This window comes from Cyrtonyx montezumae, unplaced genomic scaffold, assembly GCF_038088225.1.
Source record: "Cyrtonyx montezumae isolate F1298 unplaced genomic scaffold, pur_monq_1.0 scaffold_23, whole genome shotgun sequence".
Lineage (NCBI taxonomy): Eukaryota > Metazoa > Chordata > Aves > Galliformes > Odontophoridae > Cyrtonyx > Cyrtonyx montezumae.
Genome location: NW_027071970.1, coordinates 5,888,139 through 5,913,057, shown reverse-complemented (window position 1 = coordinate 5,913,057; position 24,919 = coordinate 5,888,139). Strand labels below are relative to the sequence as shown.

Below are 24,919 nucleotides of genomic sequence, written 5' to 3'. Positions count from 1 at the left end.
GCTTTCTCCCCTCATTCTGCATAGCTATGTGAATTTGGCTTTTAAATATCCAAATGTTGGAAAGAACAGGCCAAGAATCTGATGTCTATCTCCCTCGTAGTTGGGTACGTGTATGAGGGGAGCAGCTTTAATGTCAAGTTCTGATGCCATTGTCATTAACAATAATTCAGAATAAGCGTAAATTAAAACTGCACATGAACTTAAGTTGCTCTGTTTCAGATTGGAATGAATATAAGAGAGGAAACCAAATATTGGGCTGGACTCTGAGCACTGATGGAGCTGTGGGTGTCCCTGTGCATTGCAGGCAGCGGGACCAGATGGCCTTTGGGGGTTCCTTCCAACTCAAACCATTCTGTGATTATATTCGATGTAAATATTAACAAAATACCTGTTGTTTCAGCTTACGCAAGAGATTTCACTGCTAATAGACACTGTCCAAAGTTCTTGTGCTAAAACACTCCTTTCATTCAGTCTTTTTTTCTACTTGATGGGAGTTGCAGCAAGTAGATCAGCATAGGTGTCTATGTAAATTGTGTTGGTTGGCAAAGTAGAGAGTTTTGGGGCAAAAATAAGGACATTTTTTCAAACACTGTTATTTTGTAGTGTCTGATGAACCCAGGGAGTATCACAAAATTGTGAAGGTTGGAAAAGACCTCTAAGATCATCCAGTCCAACCATCCACCAACCACCATATGCCTACTATGTCCCCAAGTATTACAGCCACCCTTTCCCTAAACTCCTTCAGGGATGGTGACTCCACCACTCCTTGGGCCGTGCTGCCATTGTGGCCTGCCATAGCAGTGTGTGCTCTGTGCAGCCTGGTTTTCATTTCTCCTTCGTAGCATGATTATATATGTTTGAGAACAGGTAAAGCTCAGAGCTGGAAGAAGGTTTTTGGAAAATGTAACCATAGAATTTAATCTTCTCCTGAAGGAGGGGAGAAAATGAGGGTTTTCATTTCTTTGTTCAAGGTTGTAGGTGGGGTCGAGGTGGATAACAAAAGCATCCAGCAACCTTGGCATGAGGCCCCCTTTTGCTGCTGCAGTGACTAGTAATGCAGCGCTGGATGCAGCGTGTGCCCAGAGCCTTGCAATGGGGTGAGGGCTGAGCTGTAGAAGTCAGCCTATGAAGCTTTTGATGGGGAAAAATAAAACAGAATTGTGCAATAAGCTTTCCAGTTTTCGCAGGGTCCATTGCAATGTGTTTTTGGAGATGTTTCTTCCATGGCATTGATATACAGGTGCATATCAGTGAGGTGATGCTCCTCCAAAATTCCCTTCTTCCATACTTAGCTTATTTTTCTGGGTTGTCCAGGGGGAGCTGAGCTGAGCCCCATCTGTCAGCTTCAGCCAACTTGGGTGCAGAGCTCAGGAGCCCATGCTGTTGGTGGGATGCAGTTGTACATCACTGAACTGAGTCAGAATAATGTGTTAATTTTTTGTTTTCCTGTTACTTTAAAAATATAAGAAAAGCCCTGTTCTAGGGTCACCTGATCGGGGATATCTCCTTCCATTCGTGTGCAAAACCAGCTCAGCAGCTCTTCAGAGGAAGGGCTGTGTAAGGAAGAATGAGTTCTCCTGTTGGTTGGATTCCCTTGTAGCATGGAGGGTTTCAGTTAGACTGCTAATTTGAGGATGTTCAGAAAAAATATAAGGTGTTTTGGGATAAGAAACGGGATATGGTACATTCCATGTTGTTAGTACAGCTTTTTTCAGAGAGAAGTTCCTGGCTGATGGGAGTTCAGCTCTTTAAGCTCAGAGGAAATGGAGTTTCTTCCCTTTGTAGGCATGGTTCCAGGCAGTTCTCCCCATACAGTGAAACCCTAAAGCAGCACCATTTCATGTCGTATTGCCTAGAAGTTATTCATTCCATTAAATCTGCCACCCCCCCGAGGGTTTAGGGGATGGGGGGAGTGATGCAGTGCATTGAAACAAAAAGAAGCCCTGAGGACGGCAAGCAGCTCTGGCCTGTGGGGTGAGAAGGGCACGCAAAGTGTTGCCCCCCCCAGCACCTCTGTGCGAGGCAGATCCGTACACTGCTGCCATTCTCCACAGCCAGCGTGCTGCAGGTCGCGGTGTCACCATGCCCAGGTGACATGTGGGATGTGGCCAGCCCCGGGTTAATCGTTGACGGGTGCTGATGGGATGGCTGGATTGCTTAGTGAACGGCGTGAGGAAGGGGCTGCGCATCCCCAGCCCCACCCGCGCCTTGTGGGGGCTCGGCCTGGCCCCCAGCCCCTCCGTGCCCGCCCGGCTGCAGGCAGAGATGCTGTTCCTCGTCGCCATGGCAACGCTGCCTGCACAGGGCCCAGCCCAGCTCCTTCCCGGCGCTGCGGCTGTGTCACCCCGCGCATTGTTCCAGGCAGGCCGCCCCGCTCGGGAGCAGCTCGCAGGAGCCGGGCGGACGGCCAAGAGCTGCCAGCAGCCAGAGCCAGCGGTGCTCCGGAGCACTCAGCCTGGGGAGTGCAGAGCTCCGCACCGCTCAGCACGCTGCCCTGCAGCTCTCACGTGCACACGGCCTTGGGTCCATCAGGGCTGGTGTGACTATGGCCCCGTGGGCAGTGGGTGGTGGCTGCTGCTGACAGTGTGCCCGGAGCCCCTGGGCAGGGAGCAGCCCGGCGACCGCATGGATTGCAAGGAAGGGACGCGGCGCGGTGTGCTGAACTGCTGCCCTGCTGGGAGGATGCTGTCCTTCTGATACTGCCCGCAGCGTGCAAAGTTGGCTTCTGAAGGAAGATGCTTACCCAGCTCCAAAATGAGAAAGTAAGAGACTGATCCGTGCTGGTAAACGAGATGGACTTCCAGGACTGAGACCTTCGTTTCTCTCTCCCTAACATGGCTGAATAAAGCATATTTTGAGCAAACGTGAGTGTAAGTAGGAAAATCTTTTTATTTTTTTCCTGCTTGACAAATGTCCGTCTACAGCCACACGTCTCCATTTAAATACAGAAGCATGCTGACAGCGCTAGCCTAGTGCTATTTACGCTCACGGGAGATATTTTACAAGCACAATCCTTTCGCAGAATCCGACTGGGGCTGCCACGAAGAAATACATTGCTGAACATCCTGGGGGGGAAGAAGAAATAAAAAATTAAAAATGGATTACCTGGGAGACAAGCTGACCGTGGCCCAAACTCACATGACCCAGTGGATGGGCACGGTGCGCCGATCCCTGCAGGAAGCACTCAACCTGGTGACCGCAGCGGTGGCCCACGAGCGGGCTGCCGGCCCCCGGACCCCCCTGAAGAGGACGTCCTCCTTCAGGCACTTCGCCTCCCGCAGCCGTGAGTCCTTCCGCCGCTTCTCGGTGCGCAGCCAGCAGCGCTTCTCCTCGCTGAGGAAGAGGCAGAGCAGCGCGGAGCCGCCCGACCTTGTAAGCCGTGAGCCAGGGGAGGCTGTGGGGGTGGGCAGCCCACGCACAATCTCGGCTTTGTGAGGTGGTTTTTGGTTAGGTGAAGATGTCTGCTCCCAGCTGGCTGGAGCGCGGGTAGAAATCTTTGTCAGGGGTTTGGCAGTGGGGGAAGTGTTTTGGTGTAAGGTAGGGGTGAGCGTTTGTCACAGGTCGGCGTGACTCTGCGTGCCCCTCTGTGTTTGCAGTGGCTGAAGTTGCACTTGGAAGGAAACGAGTGCCATTGCCCTGCAGTCAGTGATTAGCCCCGGCTGTTTTTCCTATGGGATAGAAGCTGTGAGCCTCAGGTGAATGGGGAGGAGGGCTCTGGGTTTGTTTACCTGCTGTAAGCTGTACATACACAAGCAGCCCCAGTGTGAGGGCAGTGAGGCCCTGGCACTGCTGCCCAGAGCTGTGGGTGCCCCATCCCTGGAGGTGCCCGAGGCCATGGATGGGCCCTGGGCATTGTGAGCTGGGGGCAGCCAGCCCACGGCAGGGATGGGGCTGGGGGATCTCTGATGTCCCCTCTAACCTCAGCCATTGTGTGATGTGGGCTCAGGGAGAGTTGTTCGCTGTGATCCAAGTCACATTCCTGGGGCAGGTGTGGCATCGGGCGATGGGCCATTTCCAGCATTGCTTTTATCAGCTCTGCTCTGCGGTTTTTTTGGCCCAGCTCTCTGCTAATCTCCTTTTTGGTCGTGCTGGAATATTGTCAGGTGAGCACAAAAGAACGAGGAGGAAAATATTTGGTAACCATTGTTACGCTGTTAGCATGGTGACATTTGTATTGAAGTTGAGGTGTTGGGTTTATTAAAACCACCCGAACACGAAACCTGTTTAAACAAGTGAAATGGATGGGGTTGCAGTGTGGGAATGGGGAACCTGCAGAGGGCAACTGCACTGCTCGCTCTGTGGAGCACGGAGCCCTGGGGTGTGGGGTCACCTTTCCAGCAAACTTGCTGAAGGCAGCAGCAGAGCTGCCATTTTTTTGGCACGTGCTTAGCTCTGTGCATGCATTTAGCTCAGCTTGTGCTCAGCTCCTGTGCTCCAACTTAAGGTCACTCAGCACTTGTGGAAGTGGAGAGTTGGTGCCGCTGTGCTCTCCAGTGCACTGCTGCAGTGGGGTTGGAACTGGGTGATCTTTGAGGTCCCCACCAACCTGCACCGCTGTAAATTCGTACATGAGGGGAAGGTGGCAAGTTGGCTCCTTATTTAGTAATAAGTCATACCTTTGGTGGTTGCTCCTGCTTGCTTTGTGTATGGGAAAGAGCTCATGGGTAAATCACTGCCATGCTTCTGGGCTGTGCAGGGGATTCTTGGGCGCCGCTGAGAGGTTTCAGCATTGGAAGGGATTTGGTGTCATTGGTTATTTCCTTGCTGGAGGTCATAAAAGTTGGAACGCTTCTGTTCAGAAGCCTGAGGATTACATCTTTGTTGTGTCATCATATAAACCCTGTGGTAAATACTTCAGCTATCCCCTTATGCTGCTAAAGAAGTATGGCAAGTTGCTTCTTTTCTTTGGTTCATCTCCTGGGGAGCATTCATCTGCACCAAAGCTTTGCTTTACCCCAGCTCCTTCTGCAAGAGAACCAAATGCACGCTGGCATTATTCTGAGCTCAACTGTTTTGCTATAGACCTATTTGGCCCCAGTGTTCTCTGGAAGCCCAACAAATCACTCTCAAAAAATACTTTGTGTCCGGTCCATTTATCGTTAAATTTGCAGACAGCCATTGTGGCAGCGAGAAGGGAGTTGTAGCAAGTGGGCTTTCAGAAAGGAGTGTTTGTGTCGCTTCAGGCTGGGGGAGGGGGGCAGAGCTGTTCGGTTTAATTAACGAAGATATGAGGGCCAGCACGGAGGCAGCTCATGCTTTTTCATTCTTAATAACTTCTCTTTGGTTTAACGGGCCATGAATGTGGCTGGCAGCACTAACGTGGGCCATGCAGCGATGGGTGCTGAGCAGAGTGCCTCTTGTTCCCAACTTGTTTTGACAGCTGGACTCTCTGATATTCCTCAGGTTTGTTTCAGGGAGATGATGCACACAGCTCCTAGGTTGTCTGGGACTTCGCTTTAAACGAGCGGTGCACCATTTCCAGATATTCATTTGTTGGCAGGAAATCCCACTGCCGTATGTGCATTTTAAATCCCAGACTTGGAAGTGAAGAGCCTTCTTTCCCAGGGTTGTTTGTTTGAGGTTTAAAATTGCATCTTGCCTGGAAAAACCTTAACTGTGCAGAAGAGCTGCGAGATACAGCATTCCAAGTGGGAGGTGTTGATTTCAAGCATGCAGCAAAAAAAAAAAAGAAGCAAATAGATTCGCTTCCTACCATAACAGCATCAAATCTGTGTGCTGTGGCTCATCCCTTGCTGCGCTGGAGCCTTGTGCTGAGACCACGTGGTGGGTGTGGGGTGAGTTTGCAGTAAGTCCCAGCAGCTCTATTTTCGGGGTACAGAGAGCATGACAAACTCCAAACTGCCTTTGGAATCCTCAGTGGAGGGAGCAGGTGGATTGCAATTGTGTGAAAACTGTGGCTAGAAGGCATTGCACGTGGTCACCTGGTTCCTTGCAAAGCTCCAAGTGGGGCTACAAAAAGCTGGGAGTGCCCCAAGCAGGGATGCAAGGGATCTGAGATGGATTCGTCCCATTTCTTCTGTCAATACTCCAGCATTTGTTTGAGGACCTTACATAGCTTAGCACTGCTGGGGCTGCGGAGGGCAGTCCTGCGTATCCATGCACACGGGTGGAGTTGGAGCTCTTTAAACCTCGCAGAAAGCAAGCTGCGGTTCCTGGAACCGCTATCTGCAGCAGCAGGGCTGGGTGGGGCGGGCGGCTGCGGGAGCTGCTCCGTGGGACCCACTGCCCCACAGCACCAAGCCTGGTCCCAGCCATGACCTTCTCCCTGTGGGCAGCGCTCGTCCGCCGCATAGTAAGTACCCACGGGCATCCCTCTGCCTGCACTGCTGCTCCGGTGCTTAGGAAGTGGAAATATCCATGTTGCAGAATTGTAGAATGGCTGAAGTTGGAGGGGAGCCTGGTGATCACCCCTTTCCAACCTCCTGCTTTGGGTTGGGTGCCAACCTCCAGCTCAGGCTGTCCAGGGCCCCATTCCATCCCCCCGATCCCACCCCACCCAACGTTGCATGGTTTCTAAGGCCCACCTGGTGATTTTGTTTGGCTTTCGTTTAATGTGTAGCAATATATCTGTGTGTATGTGTATATATGTGTGTGTATCTGCATACACAAAATCTTTTTAAAAAGCTGCAGAACTTTTCTCTGAGTTTCACGTTGATAACGTGGATGGTCAAAGCTCCATTCCTTTATGCGGGTACCTATTCAGATTCTCCTTTTTGCACATCAAGCTGCAGGGTGTCATGCTGGCTGTCTGATGTCTCAGCCTCTTTAGCAAACAAAGATTTATTTTTGAAGCTGTCTGTGCAGATTCTGCCTCATGAGATCTCTTTCAACTGGTGCTCCTCGCGTGCCAAGTCTTTATTTCGCAGCAGCACGGATGTCTTTTTCACGTAAATATATGCATTCATTCTCAGTTATGGTAAATTTTGACACTGGCAGGAGCAATATTGTGTGCACATCATTTTCAGGAACTGGAAATGGCAGGAATAATCAATCCTGGCCTATTGCCAAAGCAGCTTAATTCCAAGAGTGTCCTGAAAGAGCTTTAATCGTGACGTCTCCTTTTAGAAGAAGTAGAGTGAAACGTGAGTCAGTGTCCAGCTCTGCTGCTCTATTCCACATGAAAATTAAATTGTGTTTATCGTGGCTGCTGCTGTTGGAATGAGGAAGTTACTGGTCAAATCATGGACAGTTACCGCATTCAAGTACTGGATGATGGAGAGTGGTGTTTGTTTGACTGGGGACATCTTCCTTGTGTGCTTTCAGTGACTATAAGTAAGGAAATTTTTCACTTGGGTTTATGTTATATGCCAAGAAGAGACCAAAGCCCTTCGCTTTTATTGCCTTTTCCTGTTGAAAATCTGTTTTTACAGACGATACTCTTGAGGAACTTGCAGTGTCTGGCCCAGCTCTGGTCATGCACACCTCGACCTTCGAGCTTGGTCTCTTCCAAGGGATAGACAAACTTCATTGTGTTAATAATTATCTCACGTGAAAAACAAACCAACCCTGTCCAGAGCAGGTCAGTTCTGCTGGGGTTTTTGGTCCGCTGTGTTTTGTGTGAGCGAATGGCACAGTGCACTGTGAGCTGCGTGATGTGCCGGGCTGGTGGCAGACCCGGGGAACATCACTTGTACATCCAGAAGTGTTCTGTTACGTTCCCTACACTGTCGTATTTTAAAGCTTTGAGTGCTGTTTCCATTCATGCTCTTTGTCAGGAGCACCAAGCTGTTCCAAGGGAAGCAGTAATGCCAGCAGAATCAGATGTATCTGTATAATCTAATTTGGAATCGTTCCTGTCTAAAAGCATTTCAGCCGTGAAGCAACACTCATGTAGAGCTCTTGGAGAACCCTCAGCTGAGTGGCACATTTGTGTCTGAATGTCTTTGCTGTTATCTGTGTTGAGCATGTTTTCTCCTTACAACCACAATTTATATGATAAGTGTTTTTTAAACACAATGGGCAACATGTGCCCTGAGGGCTCGTGTCTGTTGGAGGAGCATTGGTTCTGCCCCAGTGTGGGGCCTGGAGCTGCAGGGGGAATTAGTGGAAACCCAACCACACTGCCCATGCCAAGGGAGAGGAGATGCTGCGTAGTTTCTAAGAGCAACAAGGCAATTTCTCCTGCCGTTCTTCTGGCTGCCAGGGGCAGCACCTTGCTGCAGACTTGTGTGGGGATGGACGGATGGAAAAATGCAGGAGTTCATCTTCCTCCTGTCCATCCGTGGGTATATGAAGAAATGGAGGTTAAAAATAACACTGAATGAGCCATGAGGAATGTCTGAAAGATGAAAAGCAAGGAACCTGTTTCGTGTATCTCCCCAAATGGGCACCTCAAGTACTGCAGGCTGAGAATTTGACTTGTCTGGTGATGATGCTTTGTAATATTGGAACAAATAGCAAAGGCTTTCATTGCTTTATTTTACTTAGCATTAAAATAGACCACTTTGTCAGCAGCAAGGGGTGCGATAGAACTAGAAAATGGCAATTGCTGATGGTATACTTGGGGGGATAAGGAAAAAGAAGCCATGCAGGTGGTACAGCACTGAGAGCTGTGTTTGTGTCTGTGCAGGGCAACAGGTGTGAGTGTTTGGGTAACTCTAACTTCGGTGCTTATCTCCATGCAAGTGCAAAGCAAAAGGCACAGCAGTGCTGTGTTCTGGAGCAAAGGAGCATCAATCTGCTGTAGGGTGCCAGCAGCAGCAGCTGGCCCACTTCTGTCCCTGAAAGAGAAGGGTCCTTGGATGACTGATTCCCTTTTTATTTCATGGGCCTCCTGCCTCCTTCAGGTAATTCCTTGGGGGCGTGAAAGGTCAGAGTAGAACACGGTGGGGGAAAGCCAGCCCACCAGCTCTGCAATCTGCCCTACTTTGTGCGTTGTATTTAAACTTTCCGCTAACACCCATCCATTTGCCAAAGGCTTTCTAGTGTCTGGCCTTCTGCTTATTTATTTATTGATGATTTTTATTTTGAAGGTCTTCCAAAGGAAGCATTTAAAAATGAAAGCGCTTTTTAAAGCTAGGGAGCTTGAAATGTCAGTGGAGCTGATGTTTCCCCTGTGTGCTTGGGAGGCTCTGTGCAGAACTGTTGTTGCATGGGTGAGATAAGGGTTGCTGAAATGGACTAGTTGGTTTTTGCCTTTAGGACAGGTCGTTTGCCCAGGAAACTGGTGCTCATTTTGTACAGAGCTGTGGTTCAGACCTCGCAGCCTTTTTTCCATGTTTAAGTTGATTCTTGCTTTTCTCTTGTCCGAGTTGAATCGATGGATTCAAAACCAGAACGGGAAATAAAACCAAAGCCATTCAGCCAAGGGATAAAGGAATGATGGTGGGTTTCGTTTGCTCTGTTGCAGGACCAGCTGAAGCAGTGCTTCACCAGACAGCCCCCTGAAGCCAAGGACACAGACACACTGGTGCAGGAGCCCGACAGCCAGTACGGCACCTGGAGCGAGCAGCGGCGCAGTGGGGACAGGTGAGCACTGTCCCCTCTGTCCTGTGCACACATTCTGCCTGAGCTGCTTCATGGGGAGCAGACACTCTTCTGTTTTGGGTATTTTTTTTTTCTTTTTGCTGCATACACTCAAGTGTGTGTCCCCTCATGCACATGTATGGATTCCTAAAGTTACGTGCTCCTGTTGCAGAGAGTGTAAGGTTTCTTTAGTCTATAGGTGAAGAGGTATTTCTCGAGTATCCACCAGCATCAGTGAGGTTTGGAATTTAAGCTCCATCCTCCAGGGAGAAAGCAGTATCACCACTTCTATAGGCAGTGACAAAAACAGCTTTGACTGGAATAGATCTAACAAGTCTGCTGGCGCGTGAAACACAAGCAGAATGGTATTTCATAGTGCTAAAATGATAGAAGAGACAAGAAAAGTATATTTTATCCATTAAATGCATGAAGTGGCTTTAACTAAGTTAGGTAGTGTAGTTTTGCTTTGCATTTGTTTCTGTAATTACAATTAGAAACGTATATTGGCACATTTAGAAAGTGGTTATCTACTTGTGTGGGGATCTAATTTGTAGAGCTGGGGGTAGGCAAAGGTTCTGCTGTAACTGTCCACTTTTTCCACCTCAGGTAGGTAAGGATGTGGTCTGACCATGGTTAAGCAAGCTATGCTAGCAGTTCTGGGACTTGGTGGGGACAACCAGCCCATGGCAGGGGTTGGGGGAGCTCAGAGATCTCTTATAGCTCTACCATGCTGTGATTCCATGACTCTGTGATCTTTAAGGCCCCTTCCAGCCCACCCAGTCTGTGATTCTGTGATCTATACTGCTTGAGCCAATGTCTTCTCTGCTCAAGGTAGTATGGAAAATGGCGTTTTCCGTGCTCTGTTTTAATGCTGTGTTGTTGAGTTCCTACAGCAGACATTAATGTCAATTCCACTTGGTGTGTTTTACAGTTGAGAACTCTGAGTTATAAATAGATATATATATAAATATTATCACCTGTAAAGTCAAGGGGAGCTTTTAGCTGAAAGAGTGACATGCCAGCATCCAGCTCTTCTGTAAAAAAACCAAAAAACCAAAAACCTGTGATTTTTAGTACCTTATAGGTGTTTTTGGAAATCAGTTTCTTAACCAAGATGCTTCTCTCAGCTCCTGAAGAGACAGCTATTTCACACTTGGAGGATTAGAAAAGCAGCAGATAACATTTCTGGTTTATTAAAGTATTGAACTCTCAGTCCTTGCATCCTGGAATTTTTTTTTTCTCTGTAGCAAATGTTTAGTTTTTAATTACTTTACAGTGTAACGATGCCTATAGCTCTGCGTGAAGCTTCCACCTTCTGCTATTTTCCAGTACTAGAGCTGTGAAGGGGATTCTTTTATCCCCTTCAGGAGCATTTCATTGATGCATCTGCGTATGAACTCATTTTCTCTGAGAGAGGAAGGGAATTTCAAAATGAACCGTGACTACGTGGCAACAGGATATATACATGGTCCTGCTGCTCATTGAGCTGCTTGGAGGGGGAGGAAGGATCATTGTCACCCAGGGCTGAGTCACTGTGGATCAGGCATTAGGGCTGCTCCGGGCTCACTGCTTAAAGCTTCTTGGAATGGAGGGACGTGGTTGAATTTGGGGGCAGGAATTGGGTTCCTGATTAGTGTATCTACAAGATAGCTGTTTCCTCAAGCACTTGAGTGAGCATTTCCAGGTTGATGTCATAGAAAATCCTCTGTTTCAGATCGGGACGGACTTCATAAGGAAAAACAATTAACTTTCATGGGAAACAGACTGCTTTTTAGATTGCACATGATAGATTTTCATAGGGCGAGTGTTTGCAAGCATTGGTAATGTGCTCAAAGCAGTGTGTGGATATATTCATCACATCTGAAACCTTAATCAAGCAGTAGAAAAAGATACATAGTCCCTTTCAATAACGGGAGCTGAAAGCATATTTTACGTTACAATATCTGACTGTTGTTCCAGGGGGAATCTTCCCCCCTGATCTGCTCTTCAGCTGAGGAGCACACTGTGCAGAACACACAGATTGTGCTGTTCTCTGTGCTGAGCTGCGTTGTGATGGAATTGTGCAAGGAGAACCCATCGGAGACGTGATGAATTAGAAATCACCATGCAGTGCAGGTTGAGTGAGAGGAGCTGTGCTTCTCCTTGCATTCTCCCAGAGATTTTCAGGGTGAGTGCTGCACTGAGTTGCACCAGCTGAAGTGCTGGGCTGCAGAAGGGGAGAGGCTTTGTGGATGTGTGAGATCAGGGAGGATCCTTTAGCACAGCTCTCATACATTTTAATTTCCATGAAAGGCGTTGAGTCTTCGGATTACCATCTATTTTTTTCCTCTGTGTTCTTCTGCATTTCAGTAGATGTAAGGCCTAATGCTCCAGATAGCAAATATCATTTGAGGTAAAGAATATGAGACTAAGCCTTCCCCTGGAGCTCATTAGTACTGTTCCTTAATTATCCCGGGGCCCACTGGTGGAGGAGGGAAGCAGCATTCACTGCCCACAGACTGGAACACTCTGTGCAGCGTTCCCTGTGCCAGGCTGGAAATTATCTCACGTCCCAGTGGCTGGTGGTGGTAGTTTTTCAGCAATGGGCTCCTGAGTGCATTCCTTCTGGGATTTCAATTGCCTTTGGACTGTCTCACGTGCTGAGATCTATTGTTTAAAAAGTGTGTTTAGATTCCAGTGTGTTAGGTTACCTCACGACTGCTAGTGTGTGATCCAAAATATCCTTTCATGTATTCGTTCACAGTGAAGTCTCACAGTTTTCATTTTCTTCGTCTGCAGCTTTGTGCCTGAATCTCCTTCATCAGAAAATGATGCCATTTCCACGAGAAAGCAGCCACCAAGCAGCCAGCCATCATCCCTGTCCTCTCAAACAGAACCTGCCTCCCTGGCTGACCGCTGTGACTTCTCAAAAGACCAAAGGAGCACAAGTCTGGACCGTTCGAGCACTGACATCGACTCTACTGACGGGACCGATTTACCTCCTCCAGGAGACACCTATCCTGATGGAAAGACCACTGACTTCTCCTTCCTTGATGTGAGTTACCATGAGTTCTCCTTCAGTGTTATCTGTACTTTTAGCAGCACCAGCCACTGCAAAGCATTTCCTTATGCAGACTTTGCCCTCAGTCGTCTTCTGTCTTTTCTTTATCATTCTGAATTTTTCCAGCTGTCTTCCTGCTTGGAAAAGGTTAAGGGTGAAGGCTATAGCTAAAGATGTTTATAAATAACTTTCTTTTGCATCTAGGGAGTAATGCTTTCTCTCAAGGCTGTGCTGCTCCACTTGCAGTCTCCTCGCTGCTGGTGAGCTGGCATGGGATTTCTGTGGATGGCAGTCTGTCATCACAATTAAATTACAGTCCTCAACTACACCAGAACTTAGTGTAGTTGCCCTTTTTAGATCCCAGTCGTCTTCTTGGCCCTCACTGTTACAAGCTAGCAAGGCTTGCATTCATAAAACACTTCAGGAACCCAAATCCCATTTATTAATTCATTTAGTGAAACTAATTCATGCAGCTCAGACGTCCACAGCCAAGAGAGATGAAAGGCCCAGCGTTGCACCCGCTCAGCCACAGTGTAGGGTATCCTCATCATGAATTCTCTTTACTGTAGTTCTGTGTAACGAGAATAATAATCAGGCAAATATACATCATTTAGTTAAACTGTGTAGTTTCGTGTTTCTAAGTAGGGTGGGGGGGCCTTTATGGCAGGGATGGCTTTTAGTTTCACTCTGATTGAAACAGAGGGGTTTGTTTTTGTTTTTTTTTTTTTTTTATAGCAAACCACTACTCTGGACTCCAGTGCACTGAAAAACCGTGTACAGCTCAGCAAGAAGAGACGCCATCGGGCTCCTCTTTCCCACTCTCTGAGGAGGAGCCGAGGGCTGGAGTATGAAAACAGATTTTCGTTGACGGAAGAACCGGGTAGTGCCTGGATGTTTAAAGATTCCACAGGTATCCCTCAACTGTCTGAAATAACGAGATGTGGTCAACTTGGTTGCAAGGGGGGTAGTTTCTGAACGTGTGAAGACGCCTGGACTTGTGTCAGTCCAGCAACAGCTTCTGTCTGCCACCTCTGGGCCATCCTCTGAATCACACCTTCCCCTCCATCCCTTGCAACGTGGAAGGAGGCTCTGCTGCCCTGAGTTACAGGAGGCTGAAGTGAAGGAGAACTTCTATCTGCAATAGTTCTGGCAGCTGACATAAGACAAGCTTGTTTGTGGAGAAAATAACAAGTTAAGGGGCTGTGGAACAGCCATACTATAGCATGTTTAACTGTAGCATGCGGATTTTGCTTTTCAGTTGCTTTGTATCCGAGCCCTGCTTTGAGCACGGGGTAGAACAGGTAACTTTCAGACGTTTCTTCTGATCTAAATTAATCTCACGTCCTGTGATCAACTAAGGTCATAGAATTGTAGAATGGTTTGAGTCAGAAGGGACCCCCAAAGGGTGCGTGGTCCCACTGCCCACAGTGCACAGGGACACCCACAGCTCCACCAGTGCTCACAGCCCCATCCCCTGACCGTGGGTGTCTGCAGGGATGGGGCACCACCACCTCTCTGTGCACCCTGTGCCAGTGCCTCATCACCCTCAGTGTAAAAACTTCTTCCTTACATCCAACCTAAATCTCCCCTCTTTGAGTTCAAAACCACTTCCCTTATCCCATCACAACAGGCCCTGCTCAAGAGTCTGTCCCTTCTTCCTTACAGCCCCTTTAGATACTGCGTGGTCACTCTCAGGTCTCTTCAGGGCAGCTTTCATTAACTTAGGAGTACCTTTTTCTCCCTTCTGTCTGCCAGCAAGAAATCTTCCTGTTGCGGAGTATTTAGGATGTTTGTTGCTTTGATCTTTATTGGAGCACTGAACTCATTTCAGTGGTGTGTTACTATTATTCTTAATACATTTTTGAATGGAGGCAGAGTTCTAGAACAAGTTAGAGGTGGAAAGCTTGCTGAATAATTGTTTTCTCTTCTCCTGTTTCTTTCTTTTTTGAAAAAACAAAACCAATTGTTTAGAAGAGAAGAAACCTATGCAACAGGAAGATTCTGATGAGGAAGAAAAGACACAGCGTTCTGGGAGATTGTCTTCTGTCCAAGCTCAGAGGCTTCCCATATTTCCAGGGATGGACCACTCTGTTCTCAAGGTGAGTGAAGGCAGAATATGTCAGATGATTTGTTTTCATAAATGTGTGATGTGTTTTGCATTGCACTAACTAACCTAACTGCTGCCTTAAAAAGGACTCCTGCTCTTTATTTTCACTTTTTAGGCCCAGCTGCGGAAAAGACATGAGTCTGAGAGTCCTGGTGAGCCAAGTTCTGCTCAGCCATTCAAATCCCCTAAACCACACCTTGGAGCTCCTGGTAGCAGAATACTGCCCTCCAGTGTAGAGAAGGAAGAAAGGTGAGAGACTTCCACAAGAGTCAGAGAGATGCAAGGAGGGCTCCTGAGGCTCCAGACAAAATTGTGTAATTCTTTTTTCGGTTTGTTTCATTGTTGAATTTTCATTACTAAAGAATAAAGAGTCTATTTTTATATCCTAGGTCAGAAGAAAAATCTCCTCAGTGGCTTAAGGAGCTGAAATCAAAGAAGAGACAGAGCCATTATGAGAATCAGGTTTGATAAAGGTACCTTCTGATGCTGAAAGCAGGGCTTTGCTGAATGAAAGCAAGCAAAGATAAAGGGAGATGTGGACAATATCTCCTTAACGTGTCAGAATAGTAGCTATTTAAGTGTAAGCATTAAAGCAGACCTGTATTCCTGGACACATCTTTATATTAAAGAGAATCTGTACTGAGGCAGAGCAGCTTTTGAGATTCGTTTCCTCTTATTCTCTGCAGTTGGTTTTGGTTTGATACCACTCAGCCCATTTGTGCTGCCATTCCACAGTGCTTCCACTGAGCAGCAGCGACACATCCACTGGCCTAGATGACCTTCAAGGGCTTTTCCAACTCTTATGATTCCAGGATAATGATTCTGTAAAGTGAGACTTGCACTCAGTATGGGCTTGCTGTTTTTCAGCAGCATTCTGGGCAGCTCTTGGACGTTTAGTGTATCAAATAGGACAAGAGCAAGATGACACTGCACCAGTGAATAGATGTTTGTCTGCAGACATTAGGAAGTGTTTCACTGCTGTTACGGTTGGATCAGATGATCTCAGTGGTCTTTTCCAACCTTAATGATTCCGTGATATTTCTTGACTGTGTCATTCAGTTACTTAACAGTTTCTCTTTATTTTTCCTTTTCAGATAGCGATTCTATCTAGAAGAAGATAAAGAAGTTTAACAGAAGCCTTAACTCATCTGAACTTAAAATTCACACATCATGTTGCTGCTGTTTGCTTCCTGCCTCAACTGCTATGTGCATGGTGCCTTCCTGTTTTGTGGAGAAAGCTGCTTAATACTCATAGTCAAATACAAAGCTGTATCTTTTTGGACATGGGACGATGGTCACTTTAGAGCTACCTGGAAGAAGAACCTGTGGTTCATAGCACTAACTTTCAGAAAGTCTCAAAAGATTGTCACGTACGATGTCGGAGTGCTGTGCACTGAAGAAGTCCCCTCACTGTTGAACAAAGACTTCATTCCCACCCGTATGTTCAGCACCTGAACTTGTGGTGGATGTACTGGGTGGTAGGCTGGGCTTTGTGTTTGGTTATGAACAAAAGGATTGTAATCAAATTTATCTTGTTTTTTCTTTTTTTGTTTTTTTAAGTCAGCTCCTATTGAGAAGGTGAGAGTGAAAGAACAAATGATGTTTACTGCCATACTGAAAAAGGAAACTTGATGATTATTGTTTTTGTAAGATGTATTTTTGATTGGCTTCTGTTTCCGTGCCGTCTGCTGATCCTGCAGATGGTTATCATTCATTTTTTTGTTATTTAGATGAACAAATTGTTAATTTTTGGTCACTTTGGAAGTGGTATGTTCAGTGTTCTGTCAGCATGTGGGATAATTGCCTCATTGGAGTGTCTTTCCTGAAAAAAAAAGATCAAGCAATAATGTCAACCAGTTCTCTTTAAAAAGATATATATATATATTAAAAAACAATGTAAATACTGTTTTTTTTATAACAAAAAACAAAAAAGGAAGGGAGAAGAGGGAGGATGTTCTACTCGTATCAGGGTTCCAGTTAACTGTTGAATGTCACTTTAATAGCAGTTTGGATAGTCCCACTTCATATTTTTATTCGTTCATCTGTAAATACCAGTTTTAAGTCGTTATTTTTATGCTGATTGTGTGGGATAGCCTAAACGTGATCTCCGGTCTCTCAGAATCTTTTCTTTTCCTCCTTTTGCTGTGGCTGAGGTTCCAGTCGGTGCGGATCGCCTCAGGTGTTAACGTGGCCGCTAGGGATATCGCTGATATCTCCGGTGTGTTTGTGTTTTGAATGCAGATTCTGGCATACCGAGCAAGGTGTCCCTTCAGGGCACGCTTGATTCTTTCCCCCGTGAAGTGCTCTTTTCATCAAACCCGTAGGAAGGCGGCCCCGAAGGAGCTGTCCGTTGTGCCGGCGTCGGGCGGGCGTCCTTCGCTCCTGCAGATGCAGCACCAGCACTGAACTCTTCTCTCCCTTCCCCCGTTCTGATCCTCCTCAGAGGGCTCTGATTCCAGCAGGGTTCCCGTGGCGGTGCATCTGCCCACGCTGCTGTCTGCTGAGCCCGTCGCTGCCAAACCCATGTGCCAGTGCTCCTCCCGGAGGAGCCCGCTCCGCTCGTCGGAAGCGACAGCAGCCCGGCAGGAGGCAGGTCCCATCTGCACGCCTCTGGCCCAGATCTGCTTTCACTAGCAGCTCCCCACCAGTACGACCCCCTAATTAAAACCCTTCCTTGCTGCTGTGCCCAGCTCGCCACCCCACCTTCCAACCCTGAGCCGTGGACGTCCACCCCACTGGAGTCATCCAGCAGAGCTGCCCGTAGCCAATCCTAAGCAAATTGCACATGTTTTCCTTCTTTCTTGTTGTTCCATGGTGGTGGAAGAAAGGCAAAGCTGAGGTCAGCTTTGTGCACGTACCTCTTGGGACTGCTCAGGCAGCGTTCACCAGCTCTGTCCCACTTCAAAAAGGGTCTGAAAATCAGGTAAATCCCCCCTGCTTACCAGGATGCTTAGGGCTGAGTTCTAGGACGCAGCGGGCTGGCGGTGGAGCACTGGCACTCGTTGTGGGCCCCGACAAACCAAGGCAGAGATTCTTTGCCTGCAACATTGGCTCTGTGTTTGGGGAACAAATGTGTATGCATTTCCACGTCTGCTTGGACAATGCACTGAAACTTACTGTATTTAGTAGTTCAACCTACTACTGAGAAATGTTTAATGCTTACGTGTCTGATTAAAAAGCATCTTTAGAATGGTGTTGGATGGGAAAGTGTCTTTTCTGCTCTGTTTCTTTATGTAAGAATTGAACGTACCTGCTTCCTTCTCTGCAGGTGTGTAATAAAAGATCTGTGGATATGTTGCTACGTCATCCGTGATAGAGCTTACTGCAGTACGCTTCCTGTGCACCTTTATTTTCACGCCAAAGAACGCCCATTGATTTCTCTTTGCTTCTGCTGCCACCGTGTGTTGCGTTTGCTATTCAGGTGAGGTGGGAACGAGCCCTCACAGCAGCGTGCTCATCAGTTCTTCATGAATTTGAGGAACCTAATGGTGTGATCCCAGGGCAGCATCCCATACCCGGTGCCATTGGGCGTGGCCCAGTCTCTGCCTCAAGAGGGGTCCACGGTGCGCGCCCCACTCTGCCCCAAATAAGTACAGATGTTGGGAAGGAGTGAAGGGTTTTTCTCATCATTTGACCTCTGCCACTGGGAGCAAGGCAGCAGCTGTGGCCTTTCCTACATCCTCATCAATTACAAGGAGGGGAAAGGTGTCCATCAGGGCAGGACATGGCTTGGTGTCGGGAGCAATATTTAACGGCTCTGGGGCTCTGTGTGCCTTCACCATTGCCTCCAGCAGCCCTGAGAGCTGCACTGCTCTGCAGTGTTTGCTCGTGCTTTGCTGCTGATGGGAGAGTTTTCCAGAGGTCCTGGCAAGAAGCGCCGTGAACGTGCTGACGCCGATTTCGACGTTAATCTGCGGCACATTTTTAAGGGGCGGCCGCGAGAAATCCCAACACCGCTCCCATGCAGCGCCGCGCGCCCGCGCTATTCAGAGGAAATCTCACGGACGGAATCGGGCGGACGCGGCTGCTGCATCAGCGTCCGAGCAAAGTGCTGCCCTGGGCAGACACAGCCCATAAATAGCGCGGCCGCAGCCGGGCACCGCCGCGGGACACAGCGGGAGAGGTGTGCGGTGCAGCCGGGCTGGGGCGAGGAGCGGTGCCGCGGGGTGTGATTAACCGTCATTAACCGTAACGCCACGCGTGGGGCTTGCTTGGATCCCGCTCCTATTAACCCCGTAGCGGTGGGGGAGGGACAGGTGCCTCACCTGAAGCTGCATTAACGGCCGCGATTTGGGTTTTCCAGGCATGATGAGCGAGCAGCAGAGTCCCCCCGAGCAGATGGTGACTGGGGAGGGCGCGGGCGAGCGCGGTGGCAATTACAAGGTACGCGGGGATGGCGGTGATGCGCTGCCTGCGCTCGTGGTTGGTCACCGTGGTGTTGCTGACACCCCAGTGCTGCGTGGTGGCAACGTCACCCCCGGCTGCGTTGGTGCCATTGGAGTGCAGGCAATGCGTGGCCACCTGCGGCCGCAGCTGTGTCCCGGTGCATCTCTCACCTCCCCGTGATTTTTCCTCTTGGGCTGCAGTGCGTGCGGCTCCAGGAGGTGGAGCACTGCCGCAGCTCTCGGTTCGGCTGGTGGCGAACTGCTGTTGGTGGGTTTGGGTTGAGGGACGTGTGTGTCGCCTCCATCCTTTGCCACTTTGTGACCTAAGACGGGGGCTTGCAGCTGGGACACCCCCATCGGCTGCACACTGATCTTGGTGAGGCAGTGGGGTCCCACGTCTGCTGGGCTTGAGGTGAAAATACCCAAATCTGAGCTCATTCCCAGGGCTGGAGCACGCCTGGGAGGTGGTGGGGCTCTGCCATCAGAGGAGTGCTGTCCCCAGCACGGGGATGCGATGCTGACACCCACATGGCACTAGCAGGCTCCAGGACCCTGAGTGCTCAGCTCAGCACTGTGCTGGCGCAGGATGCACACCCGCACACAGCAGCTGGTGCTGTTTCTGCCCCCCCAGATCACCATCTATGAGCTGGAGAACTTCCAGGGCCGCAGGTGCGAGTTGAGCGAGGAGCTCCCCAACGTGGTCGAGAAAGCACTGGAGAAGGTGGGCTCCATCCAGGTGGAGTCCGGGCCGTAAGTCAGGGGTGGGGCAGGGGTACACCCACCCTGGGCCATGTCCCCGTGCAGGGGTGGTGACACGCTGCCCTGCAGGTGGCTGGGCTTCGAGCGGCAGGCCTTTGCTGGGGAACAGTTTGTGCTGGAGAAGGGCGACTACCCACGCTGGGACTCCTGGTCCAACAGCCACAACAGCGACAGCCTCATGTCCCTCCGCCCTCTCCAGATCGTGAGTAGTGGCAGTGCGGGGTCCAGAGGGGGTCGCGGGGTTATCCCTAACCCGTGTCCCATTTAGGACAGCCCCGACCACAAGATCCACCTCTTTGAGAACGCCGGCTACACCGGGCGCAAGATGGAGATCGTGGACGACGACGTGCCCAGCCTGTGGGCCCACGGCTTCCAGGACCGCGTGGCCAGCGTGCGGGCCCTGAACGGAACGTAAGGGCGGTGGGGTGGGGCAGCTGCTCTGTCCTGGGGACGGCACCTTGTCCCCACAGCCCCACTGAGCGCTGCCTCCGTACCGCAGGTGGGTGGGCTACGAGTACCCGGGCTACCGGGGCCGCCAGCACGTCTTTGAGAAGGGCGAGTACCGGCACTGGAACGAGTGGGATGCCAACCAACCCCTGATGCAGTCGGTGCGCCGCGTGCGGGACCAGCAGTGGCACCAGCGCGGCTGCTTTGAGAACAGCTGAGCGCCGCGCCGGCCCCGCCATGGGCGGTGGTGATGCCACCACCGGTGCCATCAGTTTGGTGTTCTTTGTGCAAAAACCTCAATAAAGCTCTGAGCTGAGGCGGCGGCGCTGCGTGGTCGGGATGGGGAGCGGGCACGGTGTTACATAAAGGCTGCGGCTGTCCAAAACCAACAGCCCCAGGGCTGCGGCTCGGGGCGCCTGCCAAGGGTTTGTTCCCTTCTCAAAGCATCTGCCCGGGCCGTGGGAGCGCTGCCCCTGCACACAGTGGGACTGAGGCAGGAGCACAACTGGGGACGTGGGCAGCTCACACGCGGTGCAGCACCTGGTGTGGGGCTGTGCCCCATGTATAGCCCCCAGCACCCTGCATGGCCCTCAGCCTCTTGCTCATCCCTCATCCAGAACCTGGGGCTGCTCCTGCACTGTGCACCACAGCTCTGAGCCACTGCTCCCTGGGCTGATCCCCCCGACACATCCCCGCAGCTGCTTTGGTTGTGAATGTGTTCGGTGCTGGCGTGGCCCCCAGGGATGCTGGGCATGCTGTGACCTCAGCTGTGGATGTGGCCCTGGTGCCAACCAAGTGCATGCACAGCACTGCCATAGGAGCACATGGGGCATCTCCCAGGCCCCGTGCTACTTGGTCCTGCCACGCTGGGATGGGGCTGTCCTGGATGGAGCAGGAAGGAGGGCAGAGCCTTGGGGCCAACTGCTGGACCCTGCTGTGAGCCCTGGGATTGGGGCAGGACCCATCCTGGCCTTCATGCTCAGTGGCAGTGGGTACTGTGAGTAGCTGTGTGGGGCATGGAAGTGGTAGTGGTGTCTGGGACTGGCAGAAGAGATGGGGGATGGGTCACAGCTGCCTGAGCACCCACACCTGTGTGGTTGTCTGGGACACGTGGGGGTACATTAGTGCACATGGTGGGGGTGGGTTCTGGTTGGACTGGATGAGGTCCTTACCTACTTTTACGATTCTACTAGTATCTACCTACTTTTATGGGTGTGGGGCACGTACTCTCACCTCGGGCTGTGGGAACCCTCATGGGGGGATGGTGGTGGCAGCTGGGCATGTGGCCACACTCACACTGTGTGCCCCTGCTCCTGGTGCTGGGGATGGAGAATGATCCTGCTCTGAATCTGTTGCATCAATGGGTCACACATTGGAGCTGCCAAAAGCCATCTCTCGCGTGAAGTGGTTTCCTGCAGTCACCCACAGCTCCATGTGGCCCCACGGGGTGGCTTCCCGAGCCCCACATTGTAATCAGGTTGTGGCACTGACTCCTTGTGCTGCTCTCCTGTGTGCATCAGAGCAAGTGCTGGGCAGAGGAACCCCAAGGTCCTCCTGTGATGCTGGGGCAGAAGGGGCTGCAGGTGGGGAGCACAGACCCCACAGAATGCCCTGGGTGTGCTGCTCTGTGGGGTGACACATGGGGTGACACAGGAGGGGTCTGCTGCTGTAGAGGTGGGGCTGATAGCCCCAGGAAAACTGCTCAGCCACAGGTGCTCACCCGTGGGCACAGTGCAGGTACAGGATGCGACCCAGTCGGGATCCGACAGTGTCTTTGTCCCCATGTGTTGGTGGAACCCACACTGAGTCAAAACTGGGAGCCTCAGAAAGGGTTGGGGCTACAGGAGGCCCCGCAGAGCTCACCCCACCTGGCGCAGGGCTGGGGGATGCCCCGGCTGGGGATGGGTAACTCAGGTGTTTGCTGCTCCAGTGCCCCGGTTGGCATTGCACGAGGAAACCGCTGACGGCAGCAGTTTGGGTGCTCCCGGCGGTTTGTCAGAGGGATCAAGTCCCTGGCTCCAAAACTCCTGAAGCAGAGCTGCCGGGCCTTTGTTCGCAAGGGGCTGCGCTGGGTCTTGGCATGCGTTCGGCTGATGCATGCAAACTCCAAATCTCCTTGCCAACAAACCCAACAAAGCGGGTGAGGCGAATGTGAAAGCTAATGAAATAACTCCCGACTTGGGGTTTCGGGAGACAATGGCCCGACGGGTCAGCTGACCGCGGTTTTCATTGGGGTTTAATCCAGCATTCTCGCTTTGAATCATGCTCTAACTATTTGGTAAATAGTCCGGGCACCGTTCTGCTGCGAGGCGGTATAAATTCCACCCCTCGGTCCCAACCTTCCACTGGCTCAGGCGGTACTGGTCTCACTGGTAAGGATTCTCTCTTTTTGTCCTCTCCTTTCTGGGTTTGTTTCCACCTCATCTTGCAGCTCTCACCTGGATGCACGGACAGGGCAACCCAGGGGCAGTGCTGCCCGAAGCTGGGCACTAAGTCAGTCATACTATTTTTGACCAGAACCGCCCCAGTTTGTGGCTGTTTGGCGCACAGGGCCCATCCCAGCTCCACACTGGGACCCTCACCCCATGGGGAATGGGGCTTTGAACCCCGAGCAGCACAGTGGGGACACGGTCAGGCTGGGGCTCAGCGTGATTCAGCACTGGGTATGGGGTGTGGATGTGGGCACAGAGCTGGGGTCTCAAGCACAGTCCCTGGTGCACTGTCTGGCACCGCTAACGCTGAGCTTCCCTCTGAAGAAGCAGCGCGCCCGGCTGAGCATGGCTTCCGAACACCAGATGCCGGCCTCCAAGCAGCAGCCCGCCAGCTCCAAGGTCAGTGCGTGGGGCCAGGGCACCCTAACCCCTCTGGTTGGTTGGGTGTCCGTGCGGCTGCTCTGCCCTGCGGGGTGTCCTCTGTGACCAATGCACCCCAGGGACCCAGGATCAGTTCCCAGTCCCCCGCTGTCCCTGCAGATGTGATGCATGCTGTCCCATCACCCCACTGAACCATGAAATCATTGCTGAGCTGGCGGCTCGCGGGGATGCACCTCACTGGCTGTGCTATGAGGGTGGGGGCCCTATGGTCAGTGATTGCATTTTGAGGTCAATATGGGCCATGCCCTGCTCTCACGGTCCCGCTCTCCTGCAGATCGCGATCTTCGAGCAGGAGAACTTCCAGGGCCGCTGCCATGAGCTCAGCGGTGCCTGCCCCAACCTGAAGGACGCTGGGGTGGACAAAGTGGGCTCCATCCTCGTGCACTCTGGACCGTACGTCAACGGGGGTGGGGGGTCCTGGGAGAAAGGGATCTGGGTTTGCCTTGGATGGAGGCTGCTCCCCCATCACTGTGGTGCTCGTTGTGTTTCGTAGCACAGAAAAGAGGGGGCACAGCGGGGGCTCCCAGCCCCCCCCTGAAGCCCACCCTCTGCTCCCTTCCAGCTGGGTGGGCTACGAGCAGGCAAGCTGCAAGGGTGAGCAGTTTGTGTTTGAGAAGGGGGAGTACCCCCGCTGGGACTCATGGACCAACAGCCGGAGAAGTGACAGCATCACCTCCCTGAGACCCATCAAAGTGGTGAGAGCACCCCGACAGCCACTACCCACCCGCCAGACCAAGGTCTGCAGCCCGACGGCTTCCCCCGCCTTCCCCCGCCCTCCCCAGCCCCGTGGGCGGAGGGGCAGCACTCAGGGACCCCCGGGGGGTGGTTGGGATGGGGAATGGAGGCGGTGCCCCGAGAGAGGAGAGCGGCTGCTGGGGGGGTGTGACGGGGGGACCCCTTGCCTCAGTTTCCCCACAGCCCCCAAGCTTTGCCCCCTGCCCAGCCCTGGGGCTGGCAGTGCTGATCCCCACCTTCGCTCTCCCCGCTGCAGGACAGCCAGGAGCACAAGATTGTGCTGTATGAGAACCCCAGCTTCACCGGCAAGAAGATCGAGATCATCGACGATGATGTGCCCAGCTTCCACGCGCACGGATACCAGGAGAAGGTCTCCTCCGTGCGAGTGCAGAGCGGAACGTGAGTACGGGGCGAGGGGAGTGGGCGATGCACCCGTGTGGCACTGTGCCGTGGCCAATGGGTCACACTATGGCCATCGGGCTATGCCGTGGCCATGGACTCATGCTCCATGCTTGCCCGCAGGTGGGTGGGCTACCAGTACCCCGGCTACCGAGGCTATCAGTACCTCTTTGAGAAGGGTGACTACAAAGACAGCTCCGAGTTCGGCGCCCAGCACCCCCAGATCCAATCGGTGCGGCGCATCCGGGACATGCAGTGGCACCAGCGCGGCGCTTACCACCCCTCCAACTGAAGCCCCCGCACTGCCGGGCACAGGGGGCCGAGCGCTGCCCCCACCTGCCGCTGCCCCCACGGCCTCACCTCCCATCTCCCTCCGTGTGAGTCACACCGCAACCGAATAAAGCTTGGAGTTGCAAAGTCGCTGTCTGGGCCCTTCCTTCGCAGGCACCCGGTGGTCCCCTCCTTGCTACAGGGGGGTGTCACCCTGCAGCCAGCACTGCTGTCCTCAGAGCACCCCAGTGCTGAATAAAGCAGTTCTTAAGCACTGTGGATGCTTAATAGCGTTGCTTAATAACTGCTTTAACCAGCAACAAGCCTTTAATTTTGCATTAACAATGCTAAAGAATGTTTTAATCATTCACACTCTGAGCTGAGCGCCAGCTCTGGTGCAGCGCTGCATTCAGAGCTG

At 51.4% G+C, this 24,919-nt stretch overlaps 3 protein-coding genes across 8 annotated transcripts in view; all 3 read left to right on the top strand.

Annotated features, from left to right (window-relative positions):
* Positions 1-16,548, top strand: part of KIAA1671 (KIAA1671 ortholog) — a 33,361-nt gene extending 16,813 nt beyond the window's left edge. For 2 of the 4 annotated variants that reach the window (XM_065739022.1, XM_065739024.1), the window contains 7 exons: positions 9,371-9,489; positions 12,265-12,520; positions 13,262-13,436; positions 14,498-14,625; positions 14,749-14,882; positions 15,023-15,106; positions 15,728-16,548. In XM_065739022.1, the coding sequence (XP_065595094.1) occupies positions 9,371-9,489; positions 12,265-12,520; positions 13,262-13,436; positions 14,498-14,625; positions 14,749-14,882; positions 15,023-15,101 (891 nt within the window). In that variant the 3' untranslated portion in view covers positions 15,102-15,106; positions 15,728-16,548. Of the gene's footprint in view, positions 1-3,092; positions 3,373-6,206; positions 6,314-9,370; positions 9,490-12,264; positions 12,521-13,261; positions 13,437-14,497; positions 14,626-14,748; positions 14,883-15,022; positions 15,107-15,727 lie in introns of those variants that run through there. The other 2 variants (XM_065739023.1, XM_065739025.1) reach the window with 2 other exon arrangements.
* Positions 16,549-18,459: 1,911 nt separating this feature from the next.
* Positions 18,460-20,524, top strand: CRYBB3 (crystallin beta B3). The gene is made up of 5 exons (XM_065739075.1): positions 18,460-19,016; positions 19,650-19,768; positions 19,847-19,979; positions 20,046-20,188; positions 20,277-20,524. The coding sequence occupies exons 1-5, from the start codon at positions 18,939-18,941 to the stop codon at positions 20,440-20,442; spliced, it is 639 nt and encodes a 212-aa protein (XP_065595147.1). The 5' UTR covers positions 18,460-18,938; the 3' UTR covers positions 20,443-20,524.
* Positions 20,525-22,533: 2,009 nt separating this feature from the next.
* CRYBB2 (crystallin beta B2) lies at positions 22,534-24,617 on the top strand. 3 transcript variants are annotated; one of them, XM_065739073.1, is made up of 6 exons: positions 22,534-22,596; positions 22,984-23,055; positions 23,372-23,490; positions 23,660-23,834; positions 24,089-24,231; positions 24,355-24,617. In XM_065739073.1, the coding sequence occupies exons 2-6, from the start codon at positions 23,002-23,004 to the stop codon at positions 24,521-24,523; spliced, it is 660 nt and encodes a 219-aa protein (XP_065595145.1). In that variant the 5' UTR covers positions 22,534-22,596; positions 22,984-23,001; the 3' UTR covers positions 24,524-24,617. The 3 variants fall into 3 exon arrangements, with proteins under 3 accessions (XP_065595145.1, XP_065595146.1, XP_065595144.1); XM_065739074.1 differs by having other exon boundaries at positions 22,549-22,596; positions 22,981-23,055; positions 23,660-23,792; XM_065739072.1 differs by having other exon boundaries at positions 22,549-22,596; positions 22,981-23,055.
* Positions 24,618-24,919: the final 302 nt, after the last annotated feature.